Genomic DNA, 19,547 nt, shown 5'->3' with positions numbered 1-19,547 from the left:
GTGTTTGATGGGACAGTGTAGAGGGAGCCCCAAAATGTACCCCTTGCTGTGAGACTAGCACTGAACATAGAGAGGAAAAGATGTTCCATTTGCTTGAACTGTCATCCATCACTTGACTGGAGTGATGTGTTCCCAGGGTGATTGCCTGCTGGTCTGTTAACTGATGGAAATTGTACAGAGGAGAGAGTTCTGCAAAGCGGTGGGAGAAATGCAGTTTAAGAATAGAAATTGTTACAGGAATGTTTTGTGTTTTTGATCACGTTGTTTGTGTAATGATCTGTGCTCCATTGTATCAACAGATTAAAGGCTCTTGGTCCAGTAAACGAAGCTCCGAGGAGAACGCGAATCCGTATAGTTACAACAGTGTCGTCACCAACTGCTGTGCAGTGTTATGTGGACCAATGCCACCCAGGTAGGAAGCTGCAGACAAGATCCTCTCTCTCCCCCCCTTCCCCCCTCCACCACCTGTCTTTCTCTTTCTCTCTCTCCCCCGCCCTACCCCCGCTGTTTCTTGCACTCTGCCCCTCGTGCTCGCCCCCCCTCCCCCTCGGGCTCGGGGCCCCCGCCCCCCTCCTCCCCCCTCGGGCTCGGGGCCCCCGCCCCCCTCCTCCCCCTCGGGCTCGGGGCCCCCGCCCCCCTCCTCCCCCCTCGGGCTCGGGGCCCCCGCCCCCTTCCTTCCATTCACTGAACCCTGGTTAAGTGGGCAGCCTGCACTCCGTGTCTGCCCCCCTCTGCTCTGTGCCAGTTTTGCTGTTCCGTGGCCATTTCTCGGACCTCCCCTGGAGTGTGTGGCCATTTCCTGCTGCTCTCCATCAATGGGCAAGCTTTGGAGCTCTTGACAGGAGGAATGTTTGACTCTTGATTGGTGGAGAACTAGGTGCTCATATATTTCTGTATTTGTGCATCAGACTAACTTATAAAATACTAAATTTGTTTAATGGTTCTTCAATTAAGGATCTGACTGAGTAAAAGAACAAATTGCAAATACCTTTTATGCATTGTACAGCTTGTGGCATCGGTTCCAACAGGCACAGATAAAGGATATAGTTAAACCCCCAGTGTAACGCACTCATGCCGTCCTGTTCGTGGACAATGCCCCCTCTCCCCGGTGTATCAGTACTGCCCCCCCCCCCGCGCATCGCCCCCCCCCCCCCCCGCGCATCGCCCCCCCCCCGCCGCGCATCGCCCCCCCCCCCGCGCATCGCCCCCCCCCCCCCCGCGCATCGCCCCCCCCCCGCGCGCATCGCCCCCCCCCGCGCGCATCGCCCCCCCCCCGCGCGCATCGCCCCCCCCCCGCGCGCATCGCCCCCCCCCCGCGCGCATCGCCCCCCCCCGCGCGCATCGCCCCCCCCCCGCGCGCATCGCCCCCCCCGCGCGCATCGCCCCCCCCCCGCGCGCATCGCCCCCCCCCCCCCCCGCGCGCATCGCCCCCCCCCCGCGCGCATCGCCCCCCCCCCGCGCGCATCGCCCCCCCCCCCCGCGCGCATCGCCCCCCCCGCGCGCATCGCCCCCCCCCGCGCGCATCGCCCCCCCCCGCGCGCATCGCCCCCCCCCGCGCGCATCGCCCCCCCCGCGCGCGCATCCCCCCCCCCCCGCGCGCATTCCCCCCCCCCCCCTGCGCGCATCGCCCCTTCTCACCATTGTTACTTATGAAAAGTAAATTTAAAACATATGACGAAGTGGTAAATATCTGGACTAATCTTCCAGGGTATTAAATACACAGTCGTTAGTGGAGTTCAGATATTTAGCTGGGTAAGTGGAGAAATGAGCTTCTATGGGAGAGTTGGGGTATCGATGAGCTTCATTAAAGGAATTAGTCCAGGACAAGTATGAGATTGAATAGCTGATTGGCCTTTTGTTGTCCTGCTCTTATTTCTCTATAATAGAGAGAAACTCCAAAGAAATGTCCTTGGACTGTTTCGGGCTAGTTTGTGTGCAGGCTAAATTTTGTGAGAGTATATTGACCGGTGCTTTATGTTCATTGATATGTGACTGCAGATCACTCATTACTTTCTCTCTTTGTTCCCCAGTTTAATTGACAGGCGAGGTTTCTCCACCCCAGATACAATTCAGCAGTCTGGGCACCAGCATAATGTTTCTCAGGGAGCGAAAACAGAAGCCAGCATGGTAGGCGGTGACCCCTGATGATGGTGTGAATTAATGCCATTGCCTGTCGTGTTTGACTCCACCTTCCCTCATGCACCTATCCAATCCCCTATTACCCCATGACCTCACCCTGAGCATGAGCGGAAGCAGAGGCTGTCACTTGTGACCTGGCTCGGTGACGTTTTGCAGGCCGTTCCGTGGCTGGGTATGTCACTTGAGCCAAGCTCTCGGAAACAGATTGACTCCGTGTGTACAAGTGGTGGGTGTTGTGAAGGATCAGCACTGGACTCACGCAGCAAATGGGCTGCAAGGACCATGGGACGTGTAATTGACCAGAGTCACCTGCCTGACCAGTCGGGGACATTTCTTTGGAGTTCCTCTCCATTGTAGTGAAATAAGAGCAGGATCATCCTGCTAGAATGAGCTGACTGGGAGCACTGATCCCAGCTCTGTGTTTAGACACTGCGGAGCAGGTGTTGGTGCTGAATCATGCTGCTGTTATAGTAGAGGAACAGAGGGTGGGAAATAGTGCGAAAGGTTATGTTTTATTTCAATGGGGGGGGTTGGAGCCTGAGGGTGGAGGAGGACTGTTGTTTTAATTTAATTATGAGCCGCTGTGTTGCATCTTTTGCTTCAAACGGGATTATGGGATGATTAATATCATGTGACTGTTACTGTGGGCGGCAGTGCCCAGCAGAATGTTCAGATTTTGTTCTTTACCCTGGGCACTTGGCATTAAAGTGAATGGACCCCAAGAAAGCACCACAGCGAAGGGGGGCTTCCAGAGTCCTGGTCAGCATTGCTACAGCCTGAAATATGGTGAAAGTTGGCTGAGGGCCACTTTCCGCACTGGGACCAGGCTGCAGGATTGGAAGTTGCTCTCTAGGATCCTGCCTGTACTTTCAGCACTATCTTTGCCAATTTATATACCACAACGAGACTGGCACAAGAAACTTCCTGCCAACTTGTTCTACCACTATGTATTATTTTAATATTTTTGTTTGAATCCTTTGTGCCATTGTGCTGTCTGTACAGAGAATGTCATCGAATTATTGCTGTTTTTTCCATTAACTTGTATTTATAATAAAATCGGTGATACCCGTCTGAGTCTTCCCTGGTGACCTCTTGAGAAGTAGAAATAAAACAGGAGTGTTAGATTAGAGGTTGTGGATGGGAGTAGATGGATTGGGATGGGCTAAGGTCTGAGAGGAGAGAGAGAGATGCCTCGAATGGCCCCAGTGTTTTATCGTGCATTCTAATTCTGCTCTCGCAAGCTGTAAGTTCCTTAGCCCTTGTTCACTTGTTACCTTCTCAGTTTCTCTCAACAGGCTATCGGGGAAAGAAAGGCAATATCTGAGGGCCAGCATTTCAATAGCAAATATCTTGCAACTTGGAGATTCTAAGTACAATATTCAGATTTATTTTCCGGCTCCACAAAGGTTTTTTCATGAATTAAAAACTGAACGAGTGCAGGTTCCCTGGTGGAAGTTGGTGGAAGCAATGCCAAGTGTGGTGCTCTACCATACAAAGCAAAAAAGGACCCATGTTCCATCTCAGTGTGTACTGAGTTACCTTATTTCAGTTGAGGCAACAGTTGGGCTGGGATCACAAGGGAACAATCACACTGGGATCCCACTCCGCATCACCATCCAGTCACCCCTTCTGCGAAGGGTGTGTGGGGTGTTGGGTAAGGTCAGGATCGGCTCGGCTGTGTGCTATTCCCCCCCCCATGGTTGAATAACCTGCTGATGCTCACTGTCTAGGCTCACGTGTGACGTACCTGAGGGGAACAAGATACCCAGCCTTGTTCTCCACTGAATCATGTGTTTTTTATTCATTCTTGGGATGTGGGTGTCGCTGGCAAGACCGGCATTTATTGCCCATCCCCAGTTGCCCCTTGAGAAGGTGGTGGTGAGCTGCCTTCTTGAACCGCTGCAGTCAGTGTGGTGAAGGTACTCTCAGTGCTGTTAGGGAGGGAGTTCCGGGATTTTGACCCAGCGATGATGAAGGAACGGCGATATATTTCCAAGTCGGGATGGTGTGTGACTTGGAGGGAAACGTGCAGGTGGTGTTGTGCCCATGTGCCTGCTGCTCTTGTCCTTCCAGGTGGTAGAGGTCGCGGGTTTGGGAGGTGCTGTCAAAGAAGCCTTGGCGAGTTGCTGCAGTGCATCCTGTGGATGGTACACACTGCAGCCACAGTGTGCCGGTGGTGGAGGGAGTGAATGTTTAGGGCGGTGGATGGGGTGCCAATCAAGCTGGCTCTTTGTCCTGGATGGTGTTGAGCTTCTTGAGTGCTTTTGGAGCTGCACTCATCCAGGCAAGTGGAGACTATTCCATCACACTCCTGACTTGTGCCTTGTAGATGGTGGAAAAGCTTTGGGAGTCAGGAGGTGAGTCACTCGCCGCAGAATACCCAGCCTCTGACCTGCTCTTGTAGCCACAGTATTTATATGGCTGGTCCAGTTAAGTTTCTGGTCAGTGGTGACCCCCAGGACGTTGATGGTGGGGATTCGGCGATGGTAATGCTGTTGAATGTCAAGGGGAGGTGGTTAGACTCTCTTGTTGGAGATGATCTTGCCTTAGCTGCTATTTAGTACAGTGACAGCCTCATTGGACTGAGTCTCCTGTCTGGCACACCAGCTAACAGAGAAATAGGAGGATCTGGTTCCATTGCTAAACTACAAATTCATTTTTAAGCTCTCCCAATTTCTCACTATGGCACTGAGCCATGCAGAACAAGATAGTCCCCAGTTTGTTCTCCGCTCTCTGCTGCATTGGCCTCAGTAGCCCTGGGTTAGAGAAGGGAAGAATCAACCAGAGTTCTTGCTGATCATTGTGTTCCTGCAAGGCCTTCTGGTGAGAATAGGACCAAATATCCAACTAACAGTGCTCGTGGATGAAGAATGGCCACTTGCATGAGCTGCTGGAAGTGTGCTTGACACTGGTGGGACTGCATCCCCGCAAGAGGAGGGAGCAAATTGTTTAGATTGAGTTGTTGAATGACTGTTTAGATGGGCTGTGTCCTGAGTTTGCAAACAGTGACTGGCTTAGAGTTCCTGAATGAGAGGGAACGTTTCTCGGGAAGCGTTTATCAGGATTCTGCTGTGCTACTTGTTATCGAGCTCTGGGTAAAGCAGGAGTTTACTGTACTTTCACACTGTTACAAAGCCAATCATCATCAGGAGCATTGCTCCCAACTTACTCAAAACCTGCATCTATGTGAAGTTGTCCAGTTGATTGCAGACAGGCACTGCCCAGAATGACCACAATTGACGGCATGTGTGCAGTGAAATACAAGCTAAGTGGCCATTCATCGAGTGTGTGACTGGATATTCAACCATTGAAGCATCTCATTAGAGCTAGGTCCTATGATTTGAATTAAGAGCAGCTGACTTTATCACCTCTATAAATCACTGGTTAATCACCGATTTCTCAGCGATATGGGTTGATGGGAGAACCCCACTGACCTGCCCACATGTCCCAGTGGAGCTGCCAATAACACCAGTCGAGTTGCACTAATTATCGACAGCTCCATTTCCCTTCTATTTTCCTTCCAGCTTTTATTCTCCCCAAAGGTCCTGGAAATAGTGCGTGCACCTCTGGGTGGCCATGTGCCTCCAATCTGACGTCAGGAAGTCCCGCTATCACATAGCTGCTCATTTCCACACTATTTAAAATTCTCCTGCTCTGCTCTCAGCCTTGAGCACAGCAGGAGACATCACAGGAGTAACCATCTGAAATGGAGCACCTAGAAACTCCCAGCACACAGACACCACCTCCTTCCATGGTGATTCTACCTGCACCGTCTGACCCGCTGTCATCTTCCTACCCATCACCATCCCACCAGTCTCTCCCACTCCTGCTTCCACACAGCCCCATGGCTCAACCCTCCCGACCGCCCTCGTTTTATTCTTCATTCTGGTTGGAAGAAGCAAATTGGAAAAGAGACCAAAAAACCCAGCCCAGTTCAATACAGGCTGAGCGAATCTCACGTCTCGGTACTGTATTGTTGAGCGAGTCCCGCGTGTCGGTACTGTATTGTTGAGCGAGTCCCGCGTGTCGGTACTGTATTGTTGAGCGAGTCCCGCGTGGTCGGTACTGTATTGTTGAGCGAGTCCCGCGTGTCGGTACTGTATTGTTGAGCGAGTCCCGCGTGTCGGTACTGTATTGTTGAGCGAGTCCCGCGTGTCGGTACTGTATTGTTGAGCGAGTCCCGCGTCTCGGTACTGTATTGTTGAGCGAGTCCCGCGTCTCGGTACTGTATTGTTGAGCGAGTCCCGCGTGTCGGTACTGTATTGTTGAGCGAGTCCCGCGTGTCGGTACTGTATTGTTGAGCGAGTCCCGCGTGTCGGTACTGTATTGTTGAGCGAGTCCCGCGTCTCGGTACTGTATTGTTGAGCGAGTCCCGCGTCTCGGTACTGTATTGTTGAGCGAGTCCCGCGTCTCGGTACTGTATTGTTGAGCGAGTCCCGCGTGTCGGTACTGTATTGTTGAGCGAGTCCCGCGTGTCGGTACTGTATTGAGCGAGTCCCGCGTGTCGGTACTGTATTGTTGAGCGAGTCCCGCGTGTCGGTACTGTATTGTTGAGCGAGTCCCGCGTGTCGGTACTGTATTGTTGAGCGAGTCCCGCGTGGTCGGTACTGTATTGTTGAGCGAGTCCCGCGTGTCGGTGCTGTATTGTTGATCGAGTCCCGCGTGGTCGGTACTGTATTGTTGAGCGAGTCCCGCGTGTCGGTACTGTATTGAGCGAGTCCCGCGTGTCGGTACTGTATTGTTGAGCGAGTCCCGCGTGTCGGTACTGTATTGAGCGAGTCCCGCGTGTCGGTACTGTATTGTTGAGCGAGTCCCGCGTGTCGGTACTGTATTGTTGAGCGAGTCCCGCGTGTCGGTACTGTATTGTTGAGCGAGTCCCGCGTGTCGGTACTGTATTGTTGAGCGAGTCCCGCGTCTCGGTACTGTGTTGAGCGAGTCCCGCGTCTCGGTACTGTGTTGAGCGAGTCCCGCGTCTCGGTACTGTGTTGAGCGAGTCCCACGTGTCGGTACTGTGTTGAGCGAGTCCCGCGTGTCGGTACTGTGTTGAGCGAGTCCCGCGTGTCGGTACTGTGTTGAGCGAGACCCGCGTGTCGGTACTGTGTTGAGCGAGTCCCGCGTGTCGGTACTGTATTGTTGAGCGAGTCCCGCGTGTCGGTACTGTATTGTTGAGCGAGTCCCGCGTGTCGGTACTGTATTGTTGAGCGAGTCCCGCGTCTCGGTACTGTGTTGAGCGAGTCCCGCGTCTCGGTACTGTGTTGAGCGAGTCCCGCGTGTCGGTACTGTGTTGAGCGAGTCCCGCGTGTCGGTACTGTGTTGAGCGAGTCCCGCGTGTCGGTACTGTGTTGAGCGAGTCCCGCGTGTCGGTACTGTGTTGAGCGAGTCCCGCGTGTCGGTACTGTGTTGAGCGAGTCCCGCGTGTCGGTACTGTATTGTTGAGCGAGTCCCGCGTGTCGGTTCTGTATTGTTGAGCGAGTCCCGCGTGTCGGTACTGTATTGTTGAGCGAGTCCCACGTGTCTGTACTGTTTTGAGCGAGTCCCGTGTGTCGGTGCTGTGCGGCTGAGCGCGTCCCGCGTGTAGGTGCTGGGCGCGTCCCGCGTGTAGGTGCTGTGCGGCTGGGCGCGTCCCGCGTGTAGGTGCTGTGCGGCTGGGCGCGTCCCGCGTGTAGGTGCTGTGCGGCTGGGCGCGTCCCGCGTGTAGGTGCTGTGCGGCTGGGCGCGTCCCGCGTGTAGGTGCTGTGCAGTAAACACCCCCTCAGGACAGTAACATTTCAGTGGGTGATTGTATTGAAATCCAATGTCCAGCGAGCAGCCGCTGAGAGTGAAGGTCAGGCTGACAGTTCACGCTGGGGGAGAGGTGGTGGGGGGCCAATCCCAGGGGCCCAGTCCTGGGGGCAGGGCAGTTTATTCCAGTCTGATGGTTTCCCAGCTGATTGTGCTGTTAGGTGTGAAAGAGCTGGAGAGAGAGAGCAGTTGTTGGTCTCTGTGTAATGTTCAGTGTTTGTTCCCTAGGAGGATACTTGTGAGGATTTTGCGGTTTCATGCACGGCCTGATTGGATGTAAGAGGTTACAGAGTGAGGCTGGTGCTGATGGTTACCTGGTAAGCATGCTCACTATTCCAGTCATCATTTCCATCGCCCACAGCCACTGCATGCAGGAGAAGCACATCCGCCAACGACAAGCTGCTCTCCTATTAACCCAATTGCTCTTCACTATCCAGCCTTTTAACATCCCAGATCGTTGTGCATCTGTTCTGTTGTGTAAATGTTTTCCATGTGCCCTGACGTGAGATCTCGGCTCCATGGCTCTGAGGTTGAATCTGTATCTCAGAGTTCTGGCCTGCCGTTAGCACAGAAAGCTGTGGGATGTTCATTTGAAAGTTGCAGCTTTTTGTAGAGAATAGCATTTGAAGGTGACGGTACCGACCGAATTAAAGTGGGCATCTGTCATAATATGATCGATCACTCCATCACCTGTGATGTTGGCTCCCAATCCCAGGAATGTGTTCCTTTCATTCACCTCCGGGGAATGTTTCTCAGCATCTCTCTAGTTACTGTTTTCTAAGCTCCCGCTTTAAATTTAATGAAAGGTTTTTTCTAAATCCTCTCTGTAGTGAAGGCCCTGGCTAGGATGGTGATTCAGACACTACAATTGGCCCCTCTACCCCTGGACTAAAGAGGGAAAACATAAACCAGGGTTCACGCCCCTGACCCAACGTCCCCCACTGAAAAGCTTGGATGTGGACTATGGGATTGGGTTCTGAAGCCCCCCATAGTTGAATATCACACATGTTGAATGGCCAGTGGTGTGGGGATCCGCACAGTAATTGGCACAGGTGGAATGTGCTCCACAGCAAGATTCGGTGCTTTCGGGGGAGGGAAGTAACTTGAAGGATGAAAAACAAAACAAATAGAGCAACAAGGCTTTAAAGTTGCTGATTAGGTTTGGAGGAGTGACTCTAAGCTGCAAAGTTGACATTCAATTATACTCAGTATATATAGAAGGTTCAATGTTCTTTCCAAAGAATATAGTCCTAACTGTGGTACTACTGGCTGTACATCTATAAGTAACTCAGTGTCCTATTGTCCGTGTGCCTGTAAATAGCACATTGTTCTACCAGCTGCAAGTAAATAGTGCACTGTCCTACTGGAAGGGTGCCTGTAAATAGCGCACTGTCCGACTGGAAGGGTGCCTGTAAATAGTGCACTGTCCCACTGGAAGGGTGCCTGTAAATAGTGCACTGTCCCACTGGAAGGGTGCCTGTAAATAGCGCACTGTCCTACTGGAAGGGTGCCTGTAAATAGTGCACTGTCCTACTGGAAGGGTGCCTGTAAATAGTGCACTGTCCTACTGGAAGGGTGCCTGTAAATAGTGCACTGTCCCACTGGAAGGGTGCCTGTAAATAGTGCACTGTCCCACTGGAAGGGTGCCTGTAAATAGTGCACTGTCTTACTGGAAGGGTGCCTGTAAATAGTGCACTGTCTTACTGGAAGGGTGCCTGTAAATCGTGCACTGTCCGACTGGAAGGGTGCCTATAAATAGTGCACTGTCTTACTGGAAGGGTGCCTGTAAATAGTGCACTGTCTTACTGGAAGGGTGCCTGTAAATAGTGCACTGTCCGACTGGAAGGGTGTCTGTAAATAGTGCACTGTCCCACTGGAAGGGTGCCTGTAAATAGTGCACTGTCTTACTGGAAGGGTGCCTGTAAATAGTGCACTGTCCCACTGGAAGGGTGCCTGTAAATCGTGCACTGTCCGACTGGAAGGGTGCCTGTAAATAGTGCACTGTCCGACTGGAAGGGTGCCTGTAAATAGTGCACTGTCCTACTGGAAGGGTGCCTGTAAATAGTGCACTGTCTTACTGGAAGGGTGCCTGTAAATAGTGCACTGCCCGACTGGAAGGGTGCCTGTAAATAGTGCACTGTCCTACTGGAAGGGTGCCTGTAAATAGTGCACTGTCCTACTGGAAGGGTGCCTGTAAATAGTGCACTGTCCGACTGGAAGGGTGCCTGTAAATAGTGCACTGTCCTACTGGAAGGGTGCCTGTAAATAGTGCACTGTCTTACTGGAAGTGTGCCTGTAAATAGTGCACTGTCCTGCCGGAAGTGTGCCTGTAAATAGTGCACTGTCCTGCCGGAAGTGTGCCTGTAAATAGTGCACTGTCCTGCCGGAAGTGTGCCTGTAAATAGTGCACTGTCCTACTGGAAAATTAATTGAATACGAACCCTTTCTCTATGAAGACTAAGGAGTTGATATTACGAGCCCTGATGCCCACATGGGACCACCTGCGAATCTTTGCCCTTGAGGGAACCCTGCCTCCTGCTGAAAGTTGTGTGTCCTCTCTAGCTGATGTTTCTGTATGTGTTTCAGGGCGATTTAGACAAGTTGAGTGAGTGGTCAAATACATGGCTGATGCAGTATAATGTGGATAAATGTGAAGTTATCCACTTCGGAAGGAGAAACAGAAAGGCAGAGTATTATTTAAATGGTGATAGATTGGGGAATGTTGATGTACAAAGGACCTGGGTGTCCTTGTACACCAGTCACTGAAAGCAAACATGCAGGTACAGCAAGCAGTTAGGAAGGCAAATGGTATGTTGGCCTTCATTGCAAGAGGATTTTAGTATAGGAGCAAGGATGTTTTACTGCAGTTTTACAGGGCCTTGGTGAGACCACACCTGGAGTATTGTGTGCAGTTTTGGTCTCCTTGCCTAAGAGAGGATATACTTGCCATAGAGGGAGTGCAGCGAAGGTTCACCAGACTGATTCCTGGGATGGCAGGACTGTCATATGAGGAGAGATTGGGTTGACTCGGCCTGTATTCACTCGAGTTTAGAAGAATGAGAGGGGATCTCATTGAAACATATAAAAGTCTGACAGGGCTAGACAGACTGGATGCAGGGAGGATGTTTCCCCTGGCTGGGGGGGTCTAGAACCAAGGGTCACAGTCTCAGGATACGGGGTAGGACATTTAGGACTGAGATGAGGAGAAATTCCTTCACTCAGAGGGTGGTGAACCTGTGGAATTCTCTACCACAGAAGGCTGTGGAGGCCAAGTCACTGAATATATTTAAGAAGGAGCTAGATAGATTTCTAGACACAAAAGGCATCAAGGGGCATGGGGAGAGAGTGGGAATATGGTATTGAGATAGAGGATCAGCCATGATCATATTGAATGGTGGAGCAGGCTCGAAGGGCCGAATGGCCTACTCCTCCTATTTTTCTATGTTGGCCTCACTCCCTGTTGCTTTCTGTCCCTACTGTGTGTACTGACGCTCTCATTCCATCACTCTGAGGAGCGCCTGCTCTCTGATTTTGAATGTATATTTGTGAAGCGAGTTTCCTGGAAAATTTTCCTCTGCATTTATCTCAATTAGAGAAATTTCTGGTGGAGGTTTGCTGCAGAGCACATCTGTATCGTTATGTCCCACTCAGATGTCTCTCTCTGTGCCCATTGCCAGGATCCAGTATTGGATTGTGTTGTATTTAACAAGCAGACTGATGGGGTGATGGGCTTTTGATCTCAGATCGTGGCTCAGTGCCCCCCTGCCAGGTGTAAGTGTGGCTCGGTGCATGTGGTGATATCCTGGGGCGTTACACCTCCGAGTGGAGAGTCTGTTGCTTTAGCCTCCTGCCTCCACCTGGCTGATGGAGACATGGCAGCGCAGGCGGCTTTACAGATATCTCCTGCCCATTCTCTGTCAGTCAGGTGATTCTCCGCACTGTTTTGGTCATTGGTCCAAACGAGGCAAGTGCCACCTTAATTAGAGATAATTACATTGTAGAAAAACACTTTATTAAAAAAGTTCTTTATTTTTGCTCCAGTTTTATCTCCTCATCTGTTCTCTTCCTCCTCTCTGCTCCCCTCTCCCTCCATCGTCTTCCTCCTTCTCCTTTCCCCAGCCTCTCCCTTCATCCACACAGTCTATCGTCCTCTCATGTTCCCTCACCTCTATCTTCCTCTTCTCCTCTCCTGAAGGTGTTGACTCCTCATTCCCTCTCCCCATTATCTTCCCTCACCCCCTTTCCTGAATATTTTCTCTTCCCACCCCCCTCCTCTTTCGTACCTCCTCACCTGAAGATGTTGAATAATGGCCCTCACTCTTTCCTCTCTCCACTCTCCCCCTTGCTTCCTCAAGGGACCGTTCTGTCTTGTGTCCGAGATCTAATTCAACAGACACCAGATATCCCAACAAAGAAGTTCCATTTAGGACCACACCTTGTCCTGTCCAGAGGAGGTCAGGGCCGGTGACTCCTTCTCTTCCTCTGTCTGCGACGCACCGTTGCTGGGGCCTGGTCCCTGCGGTGGGACACTTTGCCTCTGCATCAGAGCGTGCACAATGGGCTCGAGCCGAGAACTGGTGAAACAGGCGGGTGTGAGTAGTGAGCTGGTGAAACAGGCGGGTGTCAGTAGTGAGCTGGTGAAACAGGCGGGTGTGAGTAGTGAGCTGGTGAAACAGGCGGGTGTGAGTAGTGAGCTGGTGAAACAGACGGGTGAGAGTGGTGAGCTGGTGAAACAGGCGGGTGTGAGTGGTGAGCTGGTGAAAAAGGCGGGTGTGAGTGGTGAGCTGGTGAAACAGGCGGGTGTGAGTGGTGAGCTGGTGAAACAGGCGGGTGTCAGTGGTGAGCTGGTGAAACAGGCGGGTGTGAGTGGTGAGCTGGTGAAACAGGCGGGTGTCAGTAGTGAGCTGGTGAAACAGGTGGGTGTGAGTAGTGAGCTGGTGAAACAGGTGGGTGTGAGCAGCGAGCTGGTGAAACAGGCGGGTGTGAGCAGCGAGCTGGTGAAACAGGCGGGTGTGAGTAGTGAGCTGGTGAAACAGGCGGGTGTGAGTTGCGAGCTGGTGAAACAGGCGGGTGTGAGTGGTGAGCTGGTGAAACAGGCTAGTGAAATAAGCGGGTGTGAGTAGTGAGCTGGTGAAACAGGCGGGTGTGAGTGGTGAGCTGGTGAAACAGGCTAGTGAAATAAGCGGGTGTGAGTAGTGAGCTGGTGAAACTGGCGGGTGTGAGCGGTGAGCTGGTGAAACTGGCAGGTGTGAGTAGCGAGCTGGTGAAACTGGCAGGTGTGAGTAGCGAGCTGGTGAAAAAGACGGGTGTGAGCGGTGAGCTGGTGAAACGGGCGGGTGTGAGCTGGTGAAACGGGCGGGTGTGAGCTGGTGAAACGGGCGGGTGTCAGTGGCGAGCTGGTGAAACGGGCGGGTGTGAGTGGCGAGCTGGTGAAACGGGCGGGTGTGAGTGGCGAGCTGGTGAAACGGGCGGGTGTGAGTGGCGAGCTGGTGAAACGGGCGGGTGTGAATAGCGAGCTGGTGAAACGGGCGGGTGTGAGTAGCGAGCTGGTGAAACGGGCGGGTGTGAGTAGCGAGCTGGTGAAACAGGCGGGTGTGAGCGGCGAGCTGGTGAAACAGGCGGGTGTGAGCGGCGAGCTGGTGAAACGGGCGGGTGTGAGTTGTGAGCTGGTGAAACGGGCGGGTGTGAGTTGTGAGCTGGTGAAACGGGCGGGTGTGAGTTGTGAGCTGGTGAAACAGGCGGGTGTGAGCGGCGAGCTGGTGAAACAGGCGGGTGTGAGTTGTGAGCTGCTGTTGCACTCGTGGTTCAGTGGCAGATGCCCAGAATCCGTTCTCGTTGGTGCTGCCAGGATTTGACCGCTGGGAGCTGTGGATCTGGTTTAAAGGAATCGTTTAGTTTCAGTTTCAATCAACTGTGTCCCATTTCTTCATGAATTCATTCACAAAACATCAGCTGCTTTGATGTAGAGTTTAACCCGTGACTGAAGTCTGGGCCTTTGGCAATAAACGGTGTTTAGCTCCAGTCTATGTCTTGCTCTCTGCTGCTGATGGTGGGAGTGCAGTTTAGTTTTGTTGACGGTGGGAATGCTGTTTAGTTGCACTTGGCCACTTACCTTGAATTTTTTTTTTATTCGTTCATGGGATGTGGGCGTCACTGGCAAGGCCGGCATTTATTGCCCATCCCTAATTGCCCTTGAGAAGGTGGTGGTAAGCCACCTTCTTGAACCTGCAGTCCGTGTGGTGAAGGTTCTCCCACAGTGCTGTTAGGAAGGGAGTTCCAGGATTTTGACCCAGCGACGATGAAGGAACGGCGATATATTTCCAAGTCGGGATGGTGTGTGACTTGGAGGGGAACGTGCAGGTGGTGTTGTTCCCATGTGCCTGCTGCCCTTGTCCTTCTAGGTGGTAGAGGTCGCGGGTTTGGGAGGTGCTGTCGAAGAAGCCTTGGCGAGTTGCTGCAGTGCATCCTGTGGATGGTACACACTGCAGCCACAGTGTGCCGGTGGTGAAGAGAGTGAATGTTTAGGGTGGTGGATGGGGTGCCAATCAAGCAGATGTGAACGATTGGCCTTTGCTGCATCTCCTTTTAATGGCTTGTTTGTAATAATCTCCTGATCTGTAAAATGTGTAACATTCTTTTTCCTCGGCTGTGAAATCGCTTTATATTTCTTCCTCTGTCCTTTCTCTGCACATCTCCCTGGGCCACCACTCCTGGAGCTGAGTGACTCTTTGGTTCCAGGCCTGTGCCAATGTCAGTAACCCATCCTCTGTCTCTGGTTTCTTGTCCCTCCCACTGTGAGGAGGCGATTGATCACCTGAGCCCCTGCACAACATTGAGGCTGGAATTGGGAGCTGGTTGGAGTTCATCCAATCACAGGCTCCTCGCCTTGAGATTCTGACCTGTGCCTTCTTTCCTTCCTTCATTGTGAGACTTTCACATGTAATCGTCTGGCGGTGTGAATGTTACAGAACCAGCAGCTCATATTATGGCTGTCACTATCTGATGATTCTTTTCTCCCCTGTAGTGATGCTGACATTTTATTTAAAGGTGTTGAGATGTTGTCCAGATTTGATATTCAGCCCTTGACCCTGTTCCACCATTCAGTTAGATCATGGCTGATCTGTATCTTAACTCCAGTTACCCGCCATGGTCCCATAATCCTGAATACCCCTCGCCTAACAAAAATCTATCAATCTCAGTTTTGAAATTTTCAATTGACCCCCAGCCTCAACAGCTTTTTGAGGGAGGGAGTTCCAGATTTCCACTCCCCTTTGTGTGAAGAAGTGCTTCCTGACATCACCCCTGAACGGCCCAGCTCTGTGCCCCATTATTCTAGACTCCCCCACCAGAGGTTTGAGTCACCCTCTTTCCTCCAGTACACTGGGCTCACGTCAGTGGCGAATGCAGATGATAAATCCATTGTCCCATTGTCCTCAGCGACAGACACCAACCTGAATTTCCTTCTGCCAAAGTATCAAAATATCAGTAGAGTTTAGATTTCCATGAACTATCACCCTGAGCCTCAGCACATCCGGGTCAGTTTACCGGACATCAGTAATACTGCCAGAGGTGGGCTACTCGCTCGCTCGATCAGCCCAGTGCACGGTTTAATCATTAGGATCAAGACAGCAGCCAATAACCTGATCAAAGGTTGACCTGGACCACTGCACTCTAATATCAAGGACACATGAAGAAAGTCTCCCTGTAATCTGACGCAGACCCTGTGAAGCTGCAAAAGGTGGTTTAAAAGATTGCTCCCAGATCGTGCTTCTCAGATTTTCTATTATTTTTACCTGTTATTTCTGGAGTTCTCTCTCTTTCTCTCCTCCCAGTGACTGCTGCTCCCACTCAGTCTTCAGTCTAACCTGAGACAGTGGTTGGCAGCCTGGGTTACTCTGTGTCACTGACTCTTCCCCATCACTGTCAAGTCCACTCCAAAGTGACGGATAGAAGTTGGCCTTTGTGGTTTGGAGCAGGTTCCTCCAATGTTTCTTCCTCCCTCCAGAGATGGAGTGTGTCTCCCTCACAAGATGTCTCCATCTACCGTTCTGGGCAGCAGTGGGGTCGTATCCAGGACTGATGATTAAACGGTGACAGTGGAACTTCTGCTCTGTGCTAAATTTACACAATTCCGCTCTTTTTGCTTTAGTGAAATAACTGAGCCATTATAAATATCCACTCGTGAAAGCTAATACCATAAAAATGTTATTAATTTTATACATTTAAATAAGCTTTGAATTGAGGCCCAGCCCATTGGGTTGAATTCTGTTGATCACATCCTGTTCCTGGTGCAGTTTCTGAAACATCTCTCGTGAAGAAATATTTCTGAATGTTATTAAAGGCCTTTCTCTTTTTTTCTCTCTCTCTCTCCTGTCCATTCCCTTTAAACCCTTTGCTGCTCCCTCTGCTGCTTCAGTGTGACCAAGGCTCTTGTGTTCAAGGTGTTAGACTGGTTTTCCAGAGTACGCCTGCCTCCCTTTTCCAGACGAGTTTGTGTGTCCTGAATAAAACCGTGCCAGAGAAGGCAGCAGGTGCTGCTATGCCCCCAGGTTACATCAAACCTTCACACTCACAAGGAAAAGGTATGAAACAGCTGAAGATCAAAGCACTGAGCACAGGCTTGTCTCCACGAGCCGTCCCCCAGATCGAACCATCGGATAACTGCAGATCTTGGCTGTATCTAAATCTGACCAATCGCAGTGACCACGTGACCCCGGGCTGTGTTTGAACAGAAAGTGTTGGAGAGTGGTGGGGAGACACCAGTAGCAACGTTCAGGAGCAGCTGGCTACTCTGTACTGATCTTCGACCTGGTGACTCGAATTTTGATAGAAAGGATTTACAGATGCTCTGAAACGCCAGATGTTTGGACAGACTCTAAATACAGACCATGAATGGAGCAGGAAGGCCCTGTGTCTCACATTGATTGGTTAATAACCTGGGACAGTGTGACAAGTGCTGATTGGATTGATAATTGTGACTTTTATCGATCCCTCCCATTGGAGGAAACGGTATTGATAATATATTGGGTGGTTGAATAAACTTGTTTACTGCATCATGATTGGTTAGGAAGCCAGTTAATGCATTATTCATGCTGATTGGATGAAGCAGCCATATAAATGTATTGAGCACATCTCTCTAGATGCAGGAACATTCATCTCTCCACCCACTGGGTTAAAATGCTTTGTTCTGCATCATTTTAACAAAATATAATCAATTACTATCTGCAGTATGGAGATTTAAAGGCACTAAATAGTACTGCAATAGAAGCACAATATCGCAGCGGGGTAAATGGTGCAGAGTACCAGACGGGATACTAAAGAGTGTGTGAGCTCACCCAGTGTACTGCCAGATACCATCAGCCCTTGGCTGTAACTGACTGTGCTCACACTATGCAATGTTGCTTCATACTGGATACACAGCAAATTAAAGAGAGGTTCAGGAAACGCTGTGTATCGCGTCCATTTATTGTGTGTAACTGGCTGCGTGATCAGATCAGGTTTAATAATCCCTGTCTCTTGTGCGCCAAAGTATAACAGGCTGAGAAGTTGATTCATGTCTTGATTCCTCGGTGGACTCGGATTGTAGCACTTATTATCTAAATTGCTTTGCTCATTAATTCTCATCATTGCTGCCCTCATTTATGAAAGGTGTTTGTTCTCGATGAGTGAGGCTCTGAGGATATCCCTGTCTGTAACTTTACAACCCAAATGATCTGTGCGAGGATGAGATTGTGGTGTTTAATTGGCACCACATTCTGAACAGACAAATCTTATTCAAAGCATCTCGGGTCCCGCCACTGATTCCATCAAACTGCCCCCACCACCTCCCTACTTTGAAAACACAACTGAATGTGTGATACTCTCAGCTGGCCCCGCACTAATAAGCAAGAAAGAGCTGTAGGAATTGGCCTGTTGGATGGGCAGCTCATTGTAGAAGCTGAATTCCAGAGAACATTTCAGTGAGAATGGGATTATAGTCATACGATTTCAAGTAGCGTTATCTATAACATTACTAAGCAATACAGACGCCTCTGATTTATATTGTGTGTTGCTTCAGGTGATATAAAGTGCCTTGTGCAACTACTTTGTATATATTCCAAAATGCATCTGCTTCCTATTGATTGTTCACAGTCTTCCTGTATTCAGTTCAATAAATATAGGACACATTTCATGCTTCACATTGCAGTGGGTTCTTGTGTGAGTCAATCATCTCTCTCTGTTGCACAGATTTTTAGCAGCTTCCTTGATCTCTGTCTCTCTAGAATGATATGGGAATGCTTCCTGCATGTATTGTTCTCAGAATGGTCCCATGTCCTGAGAATTAGAACTCGATCAGAATTGGTGACTGGTTGATGCTGTTGGTCATCTGTTCACCTTTGGAATCAATCTATCCCAAGCTGAAAGAATTTTTTAAAAGTTCAGTTTTTCTCTCTCTCTTCCTCTTCTCCTGACTGTTGTGTCCCATGTGAAATGAATTTGAGATGATCTCAGCTCTGTTTCCAGGGGACACGAGTCCATAGAAGTTAACCCCCTAGAATTGGACAGTTTTACACAGGCCTGAGGTTGGCTCGTGTGGGAAAAGAGGAAAATTCACACTGGTGCAATAAGAGCTTGTCTCTGAGGTTGGGGTTAAGGCACATTGTTGGGGTATAGATCAAGGATTTTACTCTGTATCTAACCCGTGCTGTACCTGCCCTGGGATTGTTTGATGAGACAGCGTAAAGGGAGCTTTATTCTGTATCTAACCTGCTTGTACCTGCAGCTTTTCATTCTCCATGTTGATGAGCCCAAAAATTCAATATTCAAAATTGCAAACAATAAGGAATCCTCCATCCCCAACCCCTGGGAATTAATGTCCTGGAGAGAGTTACCTATTGGTTCGAGCCAACTGTTCATTCACAGTGGACAACTTCACGACTACAAGGAACCCAATGGAACCAACACACACTGGGGAGACAATCTGAAATCGATCGAATAAGAGATTTCTAGAACGGCGATTCACTGCAACATATTTTCAGCCCTGATGAGTTTGACGTGGAGCAGGTGAGTTAAACAACACGACTGGAACTGGTTAAATACAATTATTAAATAGAGGAACATGGACTGCAACAGAAATGGCACTGATTGGCTGCATAATCCTATATAAATATGTTAATTAGCACTTCAATGTGATTATTTCAGCCTCACATTGCCATATTGCAATTGTATTTTTATATATAAATTTAAAATACCACAAACAACTATTTAATATTCATTTGTGAAAAGTATTTTTTTAAATAGTAAATTTCTGTTTACTTTTCTTCAATGTGTTCTTGTACGTTAGGATATATTTACGGTAAATTTAACGCTGCAAGCTGTAGGATTTTAAATTGCTATTCAAACTTCTTCAAGACTGTTTTGAGTTTTAAAAATAGAAATTAGGATGTTCTCACCTGTTTTCTGTAAATGATTTAAATTATTAACTTCTTTTTGTTACGTCCCTATAGAATATTGAGTTTTCTATGGGAAGATTTTCTCTTTTCACAATATGGTCCCCCTTTTGCTCTTTCTTGGTTGTCCCACATTATGTCCCAGCTGCAGTGCAGAGGGAGGCACCACCCCTCTGACCTCCACCCGCTGGCAGGTGC

At 50.1% G+C, this 19,547-nt stretch overlaps 1 protein-coding gene across 2 annotated transcripts; it reads left to right on the top strand.

Annotated features, from left to right (window-relative positions):
- On the top strand, nt 1-18,098 carry LOC137342750 (palmitoyltransferase ZDHHC18-like). 2 transcript variants are annotated; one of them, XM_068006924.1, is made up of 4 exons: nt 1-412; nt 2,031-2,127; nt 8,149-8,237; nt 16,337-18,098. In XM_068006924.1, the coding sequence occupies exons 1-3, from the start codon at nt 240-242 to the stop codon at nt 8,188-8,190; spliced, it is 312 nt and encodes a 103-aa protein (XP_067863025.1). In that variant the 5' UTR covers nt 1-239; the 3' UTR covers nt 8,191-8,237; nt 16,337-18,098. The 2 variants fall into 2 exon arrangements, with proteins under 2 accessions (XP_067863025.1, XP_067863024.1); XM_068006923.1 differs by lacking the exon at nt 8,149-8,237 and having other exon boundaries at nt 20-412.
- The last annotated feature ends 1,449 nt before the right edge of the window (nt 18,099-19,547 follow it).

The sequence above is a fragment of the Heptranchias perlo genome, chromosome 26 (genome assembly GCF_035084215.1).
Source record: "Heptranchias perlo isolate sHepPer1 chromosome 26, sHepPer1.hap1, whole genome shotgun sequence".
Lineage (NCBI taxonomy): Eukaryota > Metazoa > Chordata > Chondrichthyes > Hexanchiformes > Hexanchidae > Heptranchias > Heptranchias perlo.
Note: the sequence above shows the minus strand (reverse complement) of the source record. Positions and strands in the feature narration are given on the sequence as shown.